The sequence below is a fragment of the Anomaloglossus baeobatrachus genome, chromosome 8 (genome assembly GCF_048569485.1).
Source record: "Anomaloglossus baeobatrachus isolate aAnoBae1 chromosome 8, aAnoBae1.hap1, whole genome shotgun sequence".
Taxonomy (NCBI): Eukaryota; Metazoa; Chordata; class Amphibia; order Anura; family Aromobatidae; genus Anomaloglossus; species Anomaloglossus baeobatrachus.
The window spans coordinates 34,504,762-34,526,290 of NC_134360.1; the positions used below are offsets into that span (position 1 = coordinate 34,504,762).

General features: G+C 49.1%; 1 protein-coding gene across 1 annotated transcript in view; it reads left to right on the forward strand.

Moving 5' to 3' along the window:
* The window catches only part of SETD5 (SET domain containing 5), a 152,527-nt gene that overhangs the window by 26,170 nt on the left and 104,828 nt on the right, over window positions 1-21,529 (forward strand). The window contains exons 2-6 of the mRNA XM_075321431.1: window positions 1,643-1,826; window positions 6,091-6,196; window positions 11,231-11,454; window positions 11,587-11,645; window positions 17,691-17,878. Of these exons, the coding sequence (XP_075177546.1) occupies window positions 1,756-1,826; window positions 6,091-6,196; window positions 11,231-11,454; window positions 11,587-11,645; window positions 17,691-17,878 (648 nt within the window). The 5' untranslated portion in view covers window positions 1,643-1,755. The remainder of the gene's footprint in view (window positions 1-1,642; window positions 1,827-6,090; window positions 6,197-11,230; window positions 11,455-11,586; window positions 11,646-17,690; window positions 17,879-21,529) is intronic.

Here is a 21,529-nt window from a genome sequence, read left to right on the forward strand (position 1 = left end):
TGCGAGATATGAACCATTTTTTACTGGAGTCGTTCTGTCTGGCTATTTCCATAGCCTTGCTAACTAGCTAGCAGCCCCCACTACAGGGTCACGGCAGGGAGTCATCCTGTGTCCATTGTCCCCAAGCCACCTAATTTCCATATCACAGGACATGGCCATGGAGGTGTAAGTGGAACACTGAGAACAAGAAGGGAGGGGGCACTGCCAGGGAGTGATGAGGGATTATGACTGGAGTCATAATTCATCTTCATATCCCGGGATTTGCCTCACAGCCCCTGTGAGCATACTAACATGCTAATGAATGTACTGCGCCGCCGCACATACCTCACTCTTGATGGCGGCCGGTGGAGGATGGATGCGCACTGTGCATGATCTGGAGTCCCAGCACTTCCGGTCATGTGCACTATACCCCATTGAAGCCAAGAAGCTTACACCCGGCATCAGTTTAGTGCGCATGATCGGAAGTGCCGGGACTCCGGATCATGCACAGTGCGCATCCATCCTCCACCAGCCGCCATCAAGAGTGAGGTATGTGCGATGTCGCTGCGCATTCATTAGCATGTTAGTACGCCCAAACGGGCGTGCTGCTACAATGCAATGTGGGCCAACTAGCCAAGGGAACTAATGCCCTTTTGACTAGTCCCTGGCCTCATTAGCATATAATAAACTATCTTTAGAAATACTATTTCTAAAGATCTCTTTATCTATGCTAGTGTATACAGGGACAGTTAGGCAGGGACTAGCAATATGCACTCAGAACTTCTCGTGGTTCTGGGTGCATATTGGACCTGACAGGTTCCCTTTAAAAAGGCTCAGACTAAATTCTCGCTCTCATTTATCATTGTCCCGGTGCTTAACTGTTCCTGCTCCGTGGTCCCATCCATGATCTACCGGTGACTTGCCACAACCAACGATTGGCTTAGTTGGCATTACCAATGTGCCACGGACAGGACCAGGAATTCGAGACCAGCAAATGTCATAACAAGATCCTTGAGGATTGTAAAGTAGCAAGGATCATTTACTTTATTATTTTAACTGGCCTGACACTTTTTTTTTTTTTAGTAAATTGTTCATCTGCTGAAAACTCCTAATTTCCACCAATAATAAGCCCCCAAATGTCCGTCAGGCCACTTCTGATGTGTAAGGGGCCTGTATGGGTGTGGGGGGACGTGTCTGTAGCCGGTTACATTCTCATGAATGGAGGGATATTTTGTCTTTGAAGCCGTCTGGATGTTATTAGGAATCTAGACCGGTCATGTTTAAATGTCTGCTCCACGAGGCCTCCTCGTACAGGGAGCAGCTCGAGACCGCAGGAATCTCCGCATGTGCGGGCTTGATTTTGTTAGGTTTTTTTTTTTTTTTTTTTAAGCTTCTGTGTGGCATGCAAATATTTTGTGCACCCTTTATCCCCTTCCCCCCTAAACCTTACAAGATAGCTGTAATGTCTGTATGTCAAAGGGCTCCATAGTCTATAATGTGATCATTTCTTCTGGTGAAATGCATTTGGAAGGTGATATGAGCGTTTCTTATTACAGGAGATTTTAGCTGAAAAAAGTGTAATTTGTGAGAAATTAAATTGCGCGCAACAATTGCCCTTCTGAATAGTCCTTGTCTCAAGTAACGCTGTCCCCTTCCCTTACAGGTTTCCTCATGTCCGTGAAGAATCTCTCGTCGCTTTGCGGCTCCCCGCCATCGGTGTGGTCGGTCGCTGCGATTCCGAACCCGTGATTCTCTCCGACCGTAGTGCCGGACGTCATGAGCATTGTAATCCCTCTGGGAGTCACCACACCAGATACATCCTACTCAGACATGGCCGCCGGATCAGAGTAAGTCTACTTCTGCCTATTCGTAATCCCGTTAATTGATAGGATAGAATTAAAGGAGCTACTGGACTCCTCGGATTTACCTGCTGAGCATAAGGCGTTGCAGCAAGTCACCCAGGGATCCGCTGCATAGTCCTGGTAAACTGCTCCGCACGAAGGATGACACGACACCTAAGGCTAGTTTCACACTTGCGTTGAATGGCATCCGTTGCATTGCGTTGTGTGATGGATGCAACGGATGTGTTTCATATAATGGCACAACGGATGCAACGGATCGTACAAAACAACGGAAAGCTTTTTTTATTTATTTATTTTTTTTTTCTTCTTTACAGTTTTACTGGCAGCAGACTATTGTGAACGATCAGCTGATCACCCGGCGGCCGGCCGCTCAGCTGAGCGTTTTTTAAAGCCGGCTGCCGGGCGCTCAGCTGAGCGCTCTTACATGCCGGCCGGCCGCTGAGCTGAGCGCTCTCACATGCCGGCAGCCGGCCGCTCAGCTGAGTGCTCTCACATGCCGGCGGCCGACCACTCAGCTGAGCGCTCTCACATGCCGGCGGCCGGCCGCTCAGCTGAGCGCTCTCAAAACCCAGCTGCCGGGCGCTCAGCTGTGCGCTCTCACATGCCGGCGGCCGGACGCTCAGCTGTGCGCTCTCACATGCCGGCGGCCGGATGCTCAGCTGAACGTTCGGCCACCGAGAGACAAAATAAAGTTTGTGATTTAAAAAAAAAAAAAAAAGAGCATGCGCAGTGAAATCCTACAGATTGCGCTGCTCAAAAAACGTTACATGCTGCGTTCCCTCCGCCCGACGCGTCAAAATAACGACGCTGCGTCGTCCAGCCGATGCAACGCTGACACTTGCGTTACAGTGCGTCGTCCATACAAGTCTATGGAGAATAGCGCAGTGCGTTAACGGACTGCACTATTCTCCATAGTGACGGACTGCGCTGAACACAAGTGTGAAAGTACCCTAATGCAGATGTGCTGCGTGCGCCTCCACAGCATTGACTGATGGACCACTTTTTGCAGTGACCCAATTTTTGAGAATATAAACTAATAATTAAATTCGAAGTTGCAAACACACATTACCGTGCAAAAAGTGAAAGCCGCCATAGAGTTTGCAAATATTGGCCTCCAGTTCCCAAGATCCTGGGGAAGGGGGGCATATTGACTAATCAATATAGACAAAACCATGAAGACTTGACCAAAAGGCATATTATTTAGAGAGGAGTCAGGGATGTTTTCATAGTGGAAGGGGTGTGTAATTGTGTAATAGGTCGGCTGTCGGATTGCATTGTTTTTTTTTTTTTTGTTGTTTTGTATTTCCTCATTTCTAAGAATTGATTTTCGGCTGGGGGCTTTATTGCCATTCCCCATAGATCACGGGCTGCCTGCGCTATGTGATGCGCTGTGTGGTCCTAGAGCGCCACCTACTGGCACGCTTACGTATTTCTTTTTTTTACTGGAAGTACATTTTATCCTGATTTAAATAATCTTGTCTTACACAACCTGAACTTTTATTTCTCACTTGCCCATATGTCTGTTTAATTGATGGAATATTTTGTTCATATACAAGCCCAAATGTAGCCACGTATATTTGTCTTCATAGATAACAAGAGAGGTCTTTAGTAAAGCCATGAGATCTGTCATACACCGTGTGTAGAATTATTAGGCACATGAGTATTTTGATCCCATGATACTTTTTATACATGTCGTCCTCCTCCAAGCTGTATAGGCTGAGAGACAACTACCAATTAAGTAAATCCGGTGATGTGCATCTCTGTAATGAGGAGGGGTGCGGTGTAATGACATCAGCACCCTATATAAGGTGTACTTAGTTATTAGGCAACTTCCTTTCCTTTGGCAAAATGGGTCAGAAGAGAGATTTGACGGGCTCTGAAAAGTCCACAATTGTGAGATGTCTTGCAGAGGGATGCAGCAGTCTTGAAATTGACAAACTTTTGAAGCGTAATCCTCGAACAATCAAGCGTTTCATGGCAAATAGCCAACAAGGTCGCAAGAAGCGTGTGGGGCAAACAAGGTGCAAAATAACTGCCCATGAATTGAGGAAAATCAAGCGTGAAGCTGCCAAGATGCCATTTGCCACCAGTTTGGCCATATTTCAGAGCTACAACATTACTGGAGTATCAAAAAGCACAAGGTGTGCCATACTCAGGGACATGGCCAAGGTAAGGAAGGCTGAAACCACCACCTGTGACCAAGAAACATAAGATAAAACGTCAAGACTGGGCCAAGAAATATCTAAGACTTATTTTTCACAGGTTTTATGGACTGATGAAATGAGAGTGACTCTTGATGGGCAGATGGATGGGCCAGAGGCTGGATCAGTAAAGGGCAGAGAGGTCCACTCAGACTCAGACGCCAGTAAGGTGGAGGTGGGCACTGGTATGGGCTGGGATCATCAAACATCAACTTGTGGGATCTTTTCGGGTTGAGGATGGAGTGAAGCTCAACTCCCAGACCTACTGCCAGTTTCTGGAAGACAACTTCTTCAAGCAGTGGCACAGGAAGACGTCGGTATCGTTCAAGAAAAACCATGATTTTCATGCAGGACAATGCTCCATCACATGCATCCAACTACGCCACAGCGTGGCCGGCCAGTAAAGGTCTAAAAGATGAAAAAATAATGACATGGCCCCCTTGTTCACCTGATCTGAACCTCATAAAGAACCTGTGGTCCCTCATAAAATGTGAGATCTACAGGGAGGGAAAACAGTGCACCTCTGGGAACAGTGTCTGGAGGCTGTGGTGGCTGCTGCACGCAATGTGGATCGTAAACAGATCAAGCAATGACAGAATCTATGGATGGTAAGCTGCTGAGTGTCATCAGAAAGAAAGGGGGCTATACTGGTCGCTAATTTTTTTGGAGTTTTTGCTTTTGCCTGTCAGAAATGTTTATTTCTAAGTTTTGTGCAGTTATATTGGTTTACCTGGTGAAAATAAACAAGTGAGATGGGAATATATTTGTTTTTTTTATTAAGTTGCCTAATAATTCTGCACAGTAATAGTTCCCTGCACAAACAGATATCCTCCTAAGATAGCCAAATCTAAAAAAAAAAAAAACGCCTCCAACTTCCAAAAATATTTAGCTTTGATATTTGAGTCTTTTTTGAGAAGATAGTTGTTGATCAATAATAAAAAAAATCTGCGAAAATTAAACTTGCCTAATAATTCTTCACACGGTGTATAATTAAAAGAAAAAAAAAATTAAATCTTTATTTTTATATAGCGCTAACATATTCCGCAGCGCTTTACATACATCAGGAGCACTGTCCCCATTGGGGCTCACAATCTAGAGTCCCTATCTGTATGTCTTTGGAGTGTGGGAGGAAACCGGAGAAACTCCTTGCAGATGGTGTCCTTGGTGGGATTTGAACCCAGGACCCCAGCGCTGCAAGACTGCAGTGCTAACCACTGAGCCACCACAAGACTGCAGTGCTAACCACTGAGCCACCACAAGACTGCAGTGCTAACCACTGAGCCACCACAAGACTGCAGTGCTAACCACTGAGCCACCACAAGACTGCAGTGCTAACCACTGAGCCACCACAAGACTGCAGTGCTAACCACTGAGCCACCTTGCCCCCATAATCAGTGCATTATAGTATGTGGAGCGGTTGGTGACCCATATGCAGGGGATCTTGTGTCCCAAGTGATCGGTTGGAGGGGGTACAATTCTCCCAGCCATGTAAATCTGACTATCATCTGAACTGCGGAGGGGCGAGTGGTTCCTTTTGGGTTAGGCAGGCGTTGTGCTGTATACTTTATGCTGTATATTGTGGTCTGTGAATGGACTGTGACTTCTGAACTGATCTCTTCAGCCTCGTATATGACTGGGTTTTGGTCAGGTGACCCAGTAAATTGGGATATCAGTCTTCTGAATTTGGCCTGAGTCGATAGTTTTGCAGCACTGGCCATAAACTGTCACTGTCTTAGCCAGTTACTGTGTCAGTTTGCCTTCAGTTGCTGAGTAACCGCCACAGAAATGACCACCAATATGGCGGCTGCTCCCGTTGTCACTTTTGCATCCGCCGCCGGTTAGAAATATGTCCCGGTAAGTAAAGAAAGATCTAACTTTTGACTGCCGCATCGACCTCTGACGTTCTAATGTAAGCTTGATGTAATGCGTAAGATGGGTAAATATGATCATTGGAGGGAAGCGCTGTCCTATTGAGCCAATAAGTCCAAGAAATATGCAAAGTTGATGATTTATTTTTTTTTTTAATGGTTTCCATTGTGTTTCCTTAGCCCTGAATCAGTTGAAGCCAGTCCAGCAGTTACCGGAAAGTCCATCTATGCAACCCACAATTACCCAAGCAGCCTGAGCCAGGGATACCGAGGTCTGCCGTACGCAGTAAGTACCCGGCGCCAAGTTTCACTATGAGACTGGTCGTCCTCTTACTAAAAAAAAAAAACTCCTTTCCTAAAAAAAAAAATATTCTTCACCTCTCCAGCACAGACCGATGACTGTGACTGGGAGAATCCACCTGCATAGACCCTAAATAAGTTAGTGTGGACCTGTAAAAAAGCGTAAACCTAAAAATGCCATAGAATAGTGTAAATGAGAACGGATTGGGATTGCACGTGAAAACTCTCTGCCCCTGCTTGTTTGTTACCTGTGCCCGCAGCGTCCATGGCAGGCCTAATGTTGATGATGAAACAGCTGGGTGGATACCCAGTACCTGTCCCCTCTTCAGTCCGAATCCCACGCATGCTCAGTGATTGCCGCAGTGACCCCTATGTAAGTAAATGACAGTAGTAGCCATCGCCACAGCACAATCTACCACTATTTCATGTAAGTGACAATATGAGATGTTGGAGTAATCGGGAAATGCGTTTATGGATTTCCTAATCCGAGCCCCTGGTGCCGAGACAAGAAGATGGTAATCTGCTAATGTGTAACAGGGATTAAATCCAGAAATCCCCACCACACCCTGAAAACCTAACATATAGTGTCTGTAATGAGAAAATATAAAATGTGATCATGGGTTTTTTTTTTTTGTGGTTAATCAATAAATCCACATTTACTTTTATTTGCAACCATCATGCACAATTATTGCCATTTGTATGACGCAATGTTTAGGAGCCTCTTGTCCTCAGAGCCTTGTAATTATTCGGCAGAAATCCTTCTTTGCCCCCATTTAAAGGCGTTGTCCGGCTCCGTTCACTTCCACGTCAGGACGCGAGCGGCAGCGATCATGTCGTCCGTATGCATCGCTGCACATTCAGCCCCATTCACTAGGTCGGGCACGCGTGCTGCCAGGAATGTATATACGGCAACATCGGTGCCGCTCGCCTGCAGATGTAGACGTCAGCACTGCCGGACAAGCCACGTTTTACATCATTTGTATTCATATCTTGTTATAATTGTCCCATTTGCATATATTTTTTTTTTATTTAAGAAATACTAAAACTGCCAATATCAATTTTGTAACCGCAAATTGTGACAAATTTTAGAGGGGTCACAGACTCCTGCGGTCCGTTCATTCTCAGGATTTTTGCTTCCGGTCCTCTGTTGCTTTCCTCCTCATAACTGATGATCCCCGTCATTTATCTTTTTCGCATATGGGCAGCTTTAGGGTTTTGTTTTCACCATTGGTTTCGATGCTCAGCTGTAAATTGAAAAAAAAAATAAAACAAAACTTTTCGTAGAACGACGCCTGTATATGGAAGTATAGCCACAGGATTAACTGGTTATATGTCTCCCCTCACTTATTGCTGCACCGTACATACTCTGCGATGATTGCCCTGGTGGCTTGGTATTGTTAGATGTCGCAGGCTGAAGGATTCTTTGATAAAACTTGTAACATCTTCCTATATTTCCAATGCAATGTATGCATTAGGTATCGTATATACTCAAGTATAAGCTGACCCGAGTGTAAGCTGAGGCACCTAAATTTACCACAAAAAACTGTGAAAACGTATTGACTCGAGTATAAGCCTAGGGTGGGAAATGCAGCAGCTACTGGTAAATTTCAAAAATAAAAATAGATCATAAAATCTAATGTGCCCATCCTTGTCCCTCCCTTGTAGTAATGTGCCCATCCTGTAGCAATGTGCCCATCCTTGTCCCCCCTTCTAGTAATGTGCCCATCATGTAGCAATGTGCCCATCCTTGTGCCCCATTCTGTAGTAATGTGCCCATCATTTAGTAATGTCCTCATTCCAGTCTCTAATTATGCCATTGGTCACATATACAGAAAAATTATTCTCACCTGTCGTCTGTTCGTGCGGTGTTCTTCTTTTACCTGCTTCTTGCTGAACGCAGGCCCATAGACCACTCCATGATCGCGTCCGGTGAACAGGACCGCCGCTGCAGTCTGCCGTCATCACTTTACTGCATTTGAATTTTGTGGGCACCGCAAAGCATTCAGCCAGTAAAGGGCTTACAGCGGCACCGTGCATCGGACGTGTTATCGAGGGGTGCCTCTTGCGGACTGCAGGCACATAGGACCCCCCCCTCCATGATCATGTCTGGTTAACAGAGCCGCTGCAAAACATTCAACTGCAGTAAGGAGAGGACGGCGGCGGCTCCGTTCACCGGACACAATCTTGCAGTGGTCTATGTGCCTGTGGTCCGCAAGAAGCAGGTAAGAGGACACCGCAGGAACGGAGGATAGGTGAGCATAACGTTTTGTGCGTACCTCACTCGAGTATAAGCTGGGGGGGCATTTTCAGCATAAAAAAATAAGCTGAAATACTTGGCTTATACGCGAGTATATACGGTATATAATAATTATAAACCATATATTAACTATGAGAAAGTCCTTCTTGCAACTGTGACTAGAAGAAAAAAATAAGACCAAAAACTTAAAATTAATATATAATAAAAGTAGGGATAACACAAATTTCAAAACATCCCCATTATTATTATTAATAATAATAAGAATAATAATAATAATTAATAATATAATTATTATTAAATAATATAATAATAAAAATAATAATAAATAATGGAAAAAAAATAAAAGCATTTAAAAAGTGAATATTTTTGGTATCACTGCGTTATAAAAGTCTGATCTATCAAAATGATGAAGTTAATTAACCCGAGCTGTAAAAAGCGATAATGAGGTGAGAAATAAATCAAAACAGAATCAGTTTTTCGGTCACCACTTTTCTTTGAAAAAAAAAGCGATAAAAAGGGTTTTTGAGGTGTCTCTCTTGTTGGAAGAAGTACCGTATTTTTCGCTTTATAAGACGCACCTGATTATAAGACGCACCCCCAAATTTGGTGAAGGAATAGAGAATTTTTTAATAAATGGGGTCCGTCTTATAATGCCAGTGTCCGTCTGACAAATCATATAGGGTATATGTCCCTCATAGCTCCCCCATCCTAAAATTAGCCCTCTGAATCTGGATATGGCCCAGTGATGCCACATGTCCCCTATGCCTGGCACACATCCTCTATGGCTGGCACACGGCCCACTGTGGCGGCACACGGCCCCATGTGGCTGCACACGGCCCCATGTGGCGGCACACGGCCCCATGTGGCGGCACACGGCCCCATGTGGCGGCACACGGCCCCATGTGGCGGCACACGGCCCCATGTGGCGGCACACGGCCCCATGTGGCGGCACACGGCCCCATGTGGCGGCACACGGCCCCATGTGGCGGCACACGGCCCCATGTGGCGGCACACGGCCCCATGTGGCGGCACACGGCCCCATGTGGCGGCACACGGCCCCATGTGGCGGCACACGGCCCACTATTGCTGGCACACGGCCCACTATTGCTGGCACACGGCCCCATGTGGCGGCACACGGCCCCATGTGGCGGCACACGGCCCCATGTGGCGGCACACGGCCCCATGTGGCGGCACACGGCCCACTATTGCTGGCACACGGCCCACTATTGCTGGCACACGGCCCCATGTGGCGGCACACGGCCCACTATTGCTGGCACACGGCCCACTATTGCTGGCACACGGCCCCATGTGGCGGCACACGGCCCCATGTGGCGGCACACGGCCCCATGTGGCGGCACACGGCCCACTATTGCTGGCACACGGCCCCATGTGGCGGCACACGGCCCACTATTGCTGGCACACGGCCCCATGTGGCGGCACACGGCCCCATGTGGCGGCACACGGCCCACTATTGCTGGCACACAGCTCCCTGTGTTATATATCGCCCCATGCTGCTGCTTTTAGTAAAATAAACTTTCCTTACCTTCTCCAGCATTGTCCTGTCTGTGTCCCCCTCCTCGGGGTTGAGCTCCGGCCTCCTGCATTTCATGGTTCTCGGCTGGTCATGTGATCGGCACAGCAGAGTGAAATCTCTTGTGCCTTATCACAGCAGCAGGAGGGAGGCCCCAGAGTGAAATCTCTTGTGCCTTATCACAGCAGCAGGAGGGAGGCCGCAGCAGGAGGGAGGCCGGGCAGACAAGCTGGAGGAGGTAAGTAAAAAGTTTCTATTATTTTACTGTTTGCAGCAGCATGGGGGCCATAGCTAACACGGGGGAGGGGGCATGTGCAATCAAAGAAGGGCGCAGGCAGATATAATATACACTGCTGCCCCAGCCCATCGCCGCGGTGCACTTTCAGCACCATGGTGGTGGACAGCGGCTGTGCATATTATATGAGCGGGAGCAGGAGATCAAACGCTGCTGCTCCCAGCTTTCACAAGTCCCCCAGCAGAGCTCCAGAGCTGCCCGCACCTCCCCTGGACTCTGTAGTGTGTGTATGTATATATATATATATATATATATATACACCCCTCCCCGTATATTCGGATTATAAGACGCACCCCCTTACTTTCCCCCAAAATTTGGGAGAACAAAAGTGCGTCTTATAAAGCGAAAAATACGGTAATTAAGGAATTAAAGTTTTTTTTTTCCCAGGACTTTGGTAATGCCGGCCTATACTGGGGATAGGCCATTGGTATTGGATTGGTGGACGCTGACTCCTGGCACTTGCACCAATCAGCAGATTGAAGGGGCCGTATCACTGAGGGAAATGACCAACCTCGCCATTATAGATACCCAGGCACATCCCTGTACAAATGGCAGCGGCGGTGCCTGGTAATCCAGCTCGTATTTATGCACTCTAGTAGGACCGTCATGGCCACTAACCACTGAGGAGTACACTGCAGCCCCTTCACTATACTGATAAGTGAGGGTCCTGGGAGTCCGACTGTTAATTTATTTGATATTGATGGCCTGTCCTTAAAATTACGCCACCAATATCAAAGTTCTGGTGAGTTTCCTTTTAAAGAAAACTTTCCACTCTGACCTCTGTGGATTAAAGCATCAGTGGAGCCCCCCCTAGTGGTGGTCGCAGTTGCAGCTTTGCAGGTTTGTTGAAATACTATCGTTTTTCAGTTGTGTTGGAAAGGGAGGCCATCCATCTATTTTGATTTTTTACATTGTAAACTTTTGGGTTAAACTCCAGTCGCCCACTTTACAGGATCACAATTATGGAGCTCCTCCGCCACCAACGCCCCCCGCCTCCCCGCCTGTCCAGGCTATAATCCCCGAACTCAACGGCGTCCACTCACCCGAAGACGAGGAGAACTCTGGAGACAGCGACACTTCTTCTGAAGGGGAGCGGGTCCACAGCTGGTGCCACTGCAATAACTCTGCCGACGGCTTTCTTGCAAAATGCGAGAAATGCAGGTACGTCATCATTTATTTATTTATTTATTTTATTTATTTTTATATTTATTTACTTTTTATGTTTTTCTCCCCCGCATTTTTGATCGCCTCAGGCAATGAACTAACCGATCTTCTCTCTCCTTCCCACCACAGGGGTGTAAATAGGGGAAAAGTTATTCAGATCAATCGTCGGAAGCAGGACAATGTCTCTGGTAAGTAGCTTAACTAGATTGTTTCCATCAAGGTGCGTGCTGATCAGCGTCCATCTGCACCCCCCCCCCCCAGCAATCCTCTTTAGACTACGTTCACACAAACATATTACATGCTGCATGTACAGACTCCAATGCCTGGACCGACAGCAGGGGGTCTCCTTATCTGAGCACAGTCTGTACAGGCATTGAGGGTCTCAACACCTAACCCTGTGAACATAGCCTTAAGCCTTAACCTGCTAGCAAGTGCTCAATTTTGATTGCACAGCCACCGGTAAGAAAATAAAGCATTGCCGAGTGCCCATGCAAATCAATGGGTTGTCTGGTTAAAGGGGTTTTCCAGGAGTTTTATATTAACCTATCCATAGGATAGGAAAAAGGGGAGGAAATAATCAGCTCACCGATCAGCTGTTCCACTGGTCTCTGTAGTGGTACTGCGCACGGAAAGGCTAGGCAACCTTGTAAGTCCAGGAAGAAGGAAAGAAAATCCAGCGCAGACCTCAGAAAGTAAAAAGATCCATGTTTAATAATATTCCATTCAAAATATATCCGGTAGACAGCGGTAGAAGTCACACAATTAGTTGTTATAGCAGTAGCATGGGTCTACGCGTTTCGACTGTCTTAATCATGGAACATGATTAAGACAAACAGTCGAAACGCGTAGACCCATGCTACTGCTATAACTAATTGTGTGTTTTCTACCGCTGTCTACCGGATATATTTTTAATGGAATATTATTAACCCCTTAACGACCGCGGGCCGTAAAATTACGTCCTAAATGACATAATCTTACTGCCCGCGGTCCTCCGGCGGCAGCATGCCGCGATCGGCACACATCTCAGCTGATTTTCACAGCTGAGATGTGTGCCTGCTAGGCACGAGCAGAATCGTTATCTGCTCGTGCCGATTAACCCCTTATAATGGCGCTGTCAATACATGACAGCGCCATTATAAGCGCAATCGCGGTAAAGTTTTACTTACCGCCGAAACCGGAAGTCACGTGACGCGATCACGTGACTCCCGATAGTTGTCATGGTAGTACAGGGTCATGTGATGACTCCTGTACTACACATGAATTGGTTTCACTTTCGCTGTGCCCGGGGCACAGCAAAAGAGAAAGACAGCGTATCTGCTGTTTACAGCCTTCCAGCTGTGATCAGCAGATACTGCAGAGCGATCGGAATGCTGATCGCAATAGCCCCCTAGGGGGACTAGTAAAATAAAAAAAAAAAGTAAAAAAATAAGTTTTAAAAAATTAAAAAAAAACAAAAAAACCTAAAAGTTCAAATCACCCCCCATTCGCCCCATTGAAAATTAAAGGGTTAAAAAAATAAAAAATATACACACATTTGGTATCGCCGCGTTCAGAAACGCCCGATCTATCAAAATATAAAATCAATTAATCTGATCAGTAAACGGCGTAGCGGCAAAAAAATTCCAAACGCCAAAACGACGTTTTTTTGTCGCCACAACTTTTGCGCAAAATGCAATAAGAGGCGATCAAAACGTAGCATCTGCGCAAAAATGGTACCGGTAAAAACGTCAGCTCGAGACGCAAAAAATAAGCCGTCATTGAGCCTAAGATCCCGAAAAATGAGAACGCTACGGGTCACGGAATATGGCGTAAAATGTGCGCCACTTTTTTCGGACAAACTTCCGATTTTTTTTTAACCCCTTATATAAAAGTAAACCTATACATGTTTGGTGTCTACGAACTCGCACTGACCTGAGGCATCACACCCACACATCAGTTTTACCATATAGTGAACACAGTGAATAAAATATCTCAAAAACTATAGTGCTATCGCACTTTTTTTGCAATTTTTCAGCATTTGGAATTTTTTTGCCATTTTCTAGTACACAATATGGTAAAACTGATGGTTTCATTTAAAAGTACAGCTCGTTCCGCAAAAAATGAGCCCTCACATGACCATATTGACTGAAAAATAAAAAAGTTACGTCTCTCAGAAAAAGAATGGCGAAAAAAAAAAACGGAAAGCGAAAAATCGGCCGGTCGTGAAAGGGTTAAACATGGATCTTTATACTTTCTGAGGTCTGCGCTGGATTTTCTTTCCTTCTTCCTATCCATAGGATAGGTTGAATATCAGGTTGGTGGGGGTCTGACATCTGGTATCCCCACTGGTCGGCTGTCCCGTAGCAGCTGAATGTGCAAAGTGTATGGCTCCATACACCGTATAGTGGCCGTTCTCAGGTACTGCAGCTCAGCTCCTATTAAAGTGAATAAGAGCTGAGCTGTAGTATCCAAGTACAACCACTACACAATGTATGTGGCTTTGTCTTTTCATAGCCTGTTTACATCCACTGCCGCTAAAACACATCTGATCATTGGAAGTGCTGCATGTCAGACCAGCATCAATCTCTCATATTAATGACTTATCCTATGGATAGGCAATGTATATCGAAGTCCTGAACAGCCCCTTTAATCCCAGACCGGCCCTGCTGCACAGGGGGATCCCCATCTTTTAACCTGAGTAACCTAGAGTTGTATAGACCTGTGTCTTTTTGAACTTGCGAGCCCCTTTAATTCCAGACTGGTCCTCTTACACAGGGGGATCCCGAGTTAGGGTACTTTCACACTTGCGTTGTTTTCCTTCCGTTACAATCCGCCCTTTTGGAAAACAGCGGAATCCGTTAACGGATTCCGCTGTTTCCCATAGACTTGCATGGTTGACGGATTGTACCAAAAGGACCTGCGTTGCTGCCGCTGGGCGACGCTCCGTTGCTTCCGCCCAGCGGGAGAAACGCAGCATGTAACGTTGTTTTGAGCAGCGGAATCCTCTGGATTTCACTGTGCATGCTCTTTTTTTTTTTTTTTTTTTAATCACAAACTTTATTTTGGCTCGCGGTGGCCGAACGTTCAGCTGAGCACCGGCCGCCGGCATGCCCGGTCACCGGCAAGTGACAGCGCTCAGCTGAGCGACCGGCCGCCGCCATGCCCGGGCGCCGGCAAGTGACAGCACTCAGCTGAGCCGCCGGCATGCCCGGGCGCCGGCAAGTGACAGCGCTCACCTAAGCGCCCGCCCGCCGGCATGCCCGGGCGCCGGCAAGTGACAGCGCTCAGCTGATCACCCGGCGGTCGGCTGCAGGGAGCGATCAGCTGATCACCCGGCTGCAGGGAGCGATCAGCTGATCACCCGGCTGCAGGGAGCGATCAACTGGTCACCCGGCGGCCGGCTGCATGGAGCGATCAGCTGATCACCCGGCGGCCGGCTGCATGGAGCGATCAGCTGATCACCCGGCGGCCGGCTGCATGGAGCGATCAGCTGATCACCCGGCGGCCGGCTGCTGGGAGCGACCAGCTGATCACCCGGCGGCCGGCTGCTGGGAGCGATCAGCTTATCGGCCGGCTGCTGGGAGCGATCAGCTGATCACCCGGCGGCCGGCTGCTGGGAGCGATCAGCTGATCACCCGGCGGCCGGCTGCTGGGAGCGATCAGCTGATCACCCGGCGGCCGGCTGCTGGGAGCGATCAGCTGATCACCCGGCGGCCGGCTGCTGGGAGCGATCAGCTGATCACCCGGCGGCCGGCTGCTGGGAGCGATCAGCTGATCACCCGGCGGCCGGCTGCTGGGAGCGATCAGCTGATCACCCGGCGGCCGGCTGCTGGGAGCGATCAGCTGATCACCCGGCGGCCGGCTGCTGGGAGCGATCAGCTGATCACCCGGCGGCCGGCTGCTGGGAGCGATCAGCTGATCACCCGGCGGCCGGCTGCTGGGAGCGATCAGCTGATCACCCGGCGGCCGGCTGCTGGGAGCGATCAGCTGATCACCCGGCGGCCGGCTGCTGGGAGCGATCAGCTGATCACCCGGCGGCCGGCTGCTGGGAGCGATCAGCTGATCACCCGGCGGCCGGCTGCTGGGAGCGATCAGCTGATCACCCGGCGGCCGGCTGCTGGGAGCGATCAGCTGATCACCCGGCGGCCGGCTGCTGGGAGCGATCAGCTGATCACCCGGCGGCCGGCTGCTGGGAGCGATCAGCTGATCACCCGGCGGCCGGCTGCTGGGAGCGATCAGCTGATCACCCGGCGGCCGGCTGCTGGGAGCGATCAGCTGATCACCCGGCGGCCGGCTGCTGGGAGCGATCAGCTGATCACCCGGCGGCCGGCTGCTGGGAGCGATCAGCTGATCACCCGGCGGCCGGCTGCTGGGAGCGATCAGCTGATCACCCGGCGGCCGGCTGCTGGGAGCGATCAGCTGATCACCCGGCGGCCGGCTGCTGGGAGCGATCAGCTGATCACCCGGCGGCCGGCTGCAGGGAGCGATCAGCTGATCAACCGGCAGCAGGGAGCGATCAGCTGATCAACCGGCGGCCGGCTGCAGGGAGCGATCAGCTGATCACCCGGCGGCCGGCTGCAGGGAGCGATCAGCTGATCAACCGGCAGCAGGGAGCGATCAGCTGATCAACCGGCAGCAGGGAGCGATCAGCTGATCAACCGGCAGCAGGGAGCGATCAGCTGATCACCTGGCGGCCGGCTACTGGGAGCGATCAGCTGATCACCTGGCGGCCGGCTACTGGGAGCGATCAGCTTGATCATTCACAATAGTTTACCGCCGGTAAAACTGTAAAAAAAAAAAAAAAGAAAATCAAAACGGATTTCGTTGTTTTGCAGCATCCGTTGTGCCACTATATGAAACACGAAATGGATACAGCCGCACACTACATGCCATCAATGTATAAGGGAACTCTGGTACTGCATTACTGCTATATGAAAAAATGAGATTTTTAGTTTATGAATTGGCCAATGCATGTAAGCCTGGAAACCAACGGCAAGGTAAATCTCAATATTCCGGGTCCCTAACTAAAATGCCACTATCTAGGTTAAAAACAGCCATGTCTGGGCAGCAAGACTAAAAATCTAACTTGAAATGCCACTATCTGGACTAACCTCCATGTCTGGGCAGCTAGGACTCCTGGTATATGGATTGTGAACACAGCCTTTTAGTCAGCACTCCGCCCTATAAACCAGGCTGTGTTCACAATCCTTATACCAGGAGTCCTAGCTGCCCAGACATGGAGGTTGGTCCAGATAGTGGCATTTCAAGTTAGATTTTTAGTCTAGCTGCCCAGACATGGCTGTTTTTAACCTAGATAGTGGCATTTTAGTTAGGGACCCGGAATATTGAGATTTACCTTGCCGTTGGTTTCCGGGCTTACATGCATTGGCCAATTCATAAACTAAAAATCTCATTTTTTCATATAGCAGTAATGCAGTACCAGAGTTCCCTTATACATTGATGGCATTTAGTGTGCAGCTGTATCCATTTTGTATTTGCTAGGTTTTTTCAGCTGGCACCTATACACACTTGTAGGATGTGCAGGTCAGTCTTTTGAAATATTTACTATATGTAACACATCCATTGCATCCGTCACACAACGCAATGCAAGGGATACCGTTCAACGCAAGTGTGAAACTAGCCTTATATAGACTTGTCTTTTTAAACCTGCGAGCCCCTTTAATTCCAGACCGGCCCTCCTGCACAGGGTGATCCCCATCTTATAAATTGTATACCCTAGAGTTGTATAGACGTTTGTCTTTTGAAACCTGCGAGCCCCTTTAATTTCTGACTGGTCCGCTTGCACAAGGGGGATCCTGAGTTCTATAGACTGTCTTTTTGCACTTGTGAGCCCCTTTAATTCCAGACCGGCTCTCCTGTATAGGGGAATCCCGAGTTGTGTAGACATGTGTCTTTTTAAACCTGTGAGCCCCTTTTAATGTTGAACTTTTTTATAGAATGAGTTTGTATTAAAAGGAGCTTTATCTAATTACAGATTTATTATCATCTAGTGAAACTTTCTGGAATCTTTTAATAAACTTTATCAAGGTTCTTGAAGATTGCTGCTTGCAGTCAGGGAATAAAAACATTTTAGGTTGCTTCCATAGACTGAAAACTTTGGCTCGTTGTATATCTGTTGTATTTAACCGCCCCTCGGTGCAAAACTGTCAACACGATCCCACAGGATACTAGGAAGCTGCATCTTTTGTGTCTGTAATGTGTTTTTTCATACATATTTTTTTTTCCCTACGTAGGGGGTGAGAGCAGCGCAACTGAGAGTTGGGATGAGGAACTGTCTCCATCCACAGTCCTCTATACGGCCACTCAGCACACGCCAACAAGCATCACTCTCACCGTCAACAGGGTGCGGAGGAGTAAACCAAAAAAGAGGAAGAAAAATACAGAAAAGGCTCGAAATACGCCCAAAACCAAAAAAATTAAGGTAACTTAAAATGAATAATACTTTTATTTCTCTGCCAGCTGATCAACAAGGCTGCTATATGTCAGAATAAGGCTATGTGCCCACGCTGCGGAAAATGCGCGAATTTGCCACGGATTTTTTGCAGAAATTCCGCGGATTTTTCAGAAATCTGCAGCACAGCTACTCCTCAGCCATTTCTATGGCATTTGGCAACTGCTGTGCCCACGCTGCGTTTTTTTTTCCGCAGCGGAAATAATGCGCATTTCCCTGCGGAAAAATCAGCAGCATGGGAATTATTCCTGCGGACTTCTCCGCAGGGTCCCATGTACTTACCTACCTTGATAGAAGACAACAATGTCACTTTCTCCGTCCGGTGCACAGGAGCGCGGTCGATCCAGGTACAGGAAGGAAGAGGTGGGCGGAGCCTGCACGAGCTCCGGTTATGTGACAGCCGGAGCTAGTGCAGGCCCGCCCACCTTCTCCAGCACAGTGCACCAGACGCTGACAGTGACCCGGCCGCCGGAAAGCGAGGTGCTGCATGATGGAGGTAAGTAATATGAACGCCTTGATCACCGCAGAACTTGTTCTGCATTGAGGATGCAGTGCCGAAGCCATGGTACTGTATCCTCAATGCAGAATTCCCGCACCATATCCGCAGGACATTCCGCTGTACATCCGCAGCATGGAAACAGACAAGTTGTGCTGCGGATTTCTGGGAGCTCCTGCAGAATGTCCTGCGGATATAACCGCAGGACACTGTCCCCGTGGGCACATAGCCTAAATCATCAAAATAGGACAACCCCTTTAAGTGGGCTGCAAACTTTTTTTATACACAGCAGGTAACTGGGTCTGCTAACCTTGCATCCGAGCTGATCTCAAGTTGATGTATGCACCTGAAAAGCTTCCGGAGAGTGGGTCACACGCATACATTGGTGCCCGTCCACCTGACAAAGGCCAAACACATCTTTTTAGCATTCTTTAGACCGGTGGATGTCCATATTTCCTTTTCTTTGTCGCTCCATTGGGAGACCCAGACAATTGGGTGTATAGCTATGCCTCCGGAGGCCACACAAAGTATTACACTAAAAGTGTAAAGCCCCTCCCCTTCTGCCTATACACCCCCCGTGCTCCCACGGGCTCCTCAGTTTTCATGCTTTGTGCGAAGGAGGCAGACATCCACGCATAGCTCCACAGCTTAGTCAGCAGCAGCTGCTGACTATGTCGGATGGAAGAAAAGAGGGCCCATATCAGGGCCCCCAGCATGCTCCCTTCTCACCCCACTCTTGTCGGCGGTGTTGTTAAGGTTGAGGTACCCATTGCGGGTACGGAGGCTGGAGCCCACATGCTGTTTTCCTTCCCCATCCCCTTAGGGCTCTGGGTGAAGTGGGATCCTAATCGGTCTCCAGGCACTGAGGCCGTGCTCCATCCACAGCTCCTGGGGACTCTGCTGGATAAGGAGCCGAGTATCGTCAGGGACAAGGCCCTGCTACTTTGAGGTACTCTGTGTCCCCGTAGGGACAGCGCACAGAAACACTCCAGCATTGCTGGGTGTGTTAGTGCGCCGGGGACCGCAGCGCTGACCGCGCTTGTGCCATCACACACTGCAGCGTGGCTGGGTGTGTTAGTGTTACTGGGGACTACCGCGCTGACCGCGCGCTGCCATTTCACACTGCAGCGCGACTGGGAATGTTAGTACGCCGGGGACTACCGCGCCGACCGCGCTCATACGCCGGCCGCGCTTATAACTTTAGTCCCCGGCTTTTGCGGTCTAGTCTCACTTTCTTCCCGCCCCCAGGCCTGCCAGTCAGGGGAAGGGCGGGACGCTGTACAGGACGTCAGCACTGGGGCTGGAACATGCTTAGCATACTCCACCCCCCTCACTGTGCACAGTGGGGCACCAGATTCCCGCACTTTCTAGGGCACGCCCACGGCCCCCTCCTCTCCTCAGGACGCCGGCAGCCATTCCTGTCAGCTCTTCTGACGCTGGAGAGGGGAGACAAGCTCAGGGAGACCCAGGCAGGGATTCTGGTGACCACACAACCGCTTTGAGCGGGCGGTAATCAGCACCTGAGGTGCTGGCCCCACTAGTGCAGTAGTGTACTTATAGATTATATGATTATAGGCTATACTTTACACTGTATGGTGCACGGTTGTTTTTTGGCTATATACCCTCCTGGATTGCTCAGAGGAGACAACAGCATGTCGTCCACAAGAAGCAAGGGTGCCAAAGCACAGACTTACTATGCTGCCTGTGCAGCATGTACGGATATACTGCCGGCAGGTTCCACTGACCCTCATTGTGTGCAATGCTCGGCCCCTGTGGCACTTTCTCAGCCGGAGCCTCTGCTAAGGGTGGCCCAGGAGGAACCACCTGCTAACACTGTCCAGGTGACAGGGACGGAGTTTGCAGTTTTTACTGAAAGACTTTCTGAGACTATGGCTAAGATATTAAAAGCTTTGCAGTCCAGACCAGTACCTCAGGCCATGGGCACTGTGGAATCATTGCCCCCTGGTCCCCCTCAGTTGGAACAGCAATGTCCTCCCGGGGTGTCTCATAGATCCCAGGGTGAGGTCTCTGACACGGACCGCAGCCCCAGACCGCCTAAGCGAACTCGCTGGGAATTTCCCTCGACATCATCACATTGTTCAGGGTCTCAGCGGGAGGACTCTCTGTATGATGAAGCGGAGGTAGCTGATCAGGATTCTGATCCTGAGGCCGCTCTCAACCTTGATACTCCTGATGGGGACGCCATAGTGAATGATCTTATCGCGTCCATCAATCAAATGTTGGATATTTCTCCCTCAGCTCCTCCAGTAGAGGAGTCAGCTTCTCAGCAGGAGAAGTTCCGTTTCAGGTTTCCCAAGCGTACAACGAGTATGTTTCTGGACCACTCTGACTTCAGAGAGGCAGTCCAGAAACACCGAGCTTGTCCAGATAAGCGTTTTTCCAAGCGCCTTAAGGATACACGTTATCCCTTCCCCCCTGACGTGGTCAAGGGCTGGACTCAGTGTCCCAAGGTGGATCCTCCAATCTCCAGACTGGCGGCTAGATCCATAGTTGCAGTGGAAGATGGGGCTTCACTCAAGGATGCCACTGACAGACAGATGGAGCTCTGGTTGAAATCCATCTATGAAGCTATCGGCGCGTCTTTTGCTCCAGCATTCGCAGCCGTATGGGCACTCCAAGCTATCTCTGCGGGTCAAGCGCAAATTGACGCACTCACACGTACGTCTGCGCCGCAGGTGGCGTCCATAACCTCTCAAACGTCGGCATTTGCGTCCTACGCTATTAATGCTGTCCTGGACTCTGCGAGCCGTACGGCGGTAGCATCCGCCAATTCGGGGGCAATACGCAGGGCCTTGTGGCTACGGGAATGGAAGGCAGATTCTGCTTCCAAAAAGTGCTTAACCAGTTTGCCATTTTCTGGCGACCGTTTGTTTGGTGAGAGATTGGATGAAATCATCAAACAATCCAAGGGAAAGGAAACATCCTTACCCCAGGCCAAACCAAACACATCCCAACAGAGGAGGGGACAGTCGAGGTTTCGGTCCTTTCGGGGTGCGGGCAGGTCCCAATTCTCCTCGTCCAAAAGGCCCCAGAAGGATCAGAGGAACTCCGATTCATGGCGGTCTAAGTCACGCCCTAAAAAGACCGCCGGAGGTGCCGCTACC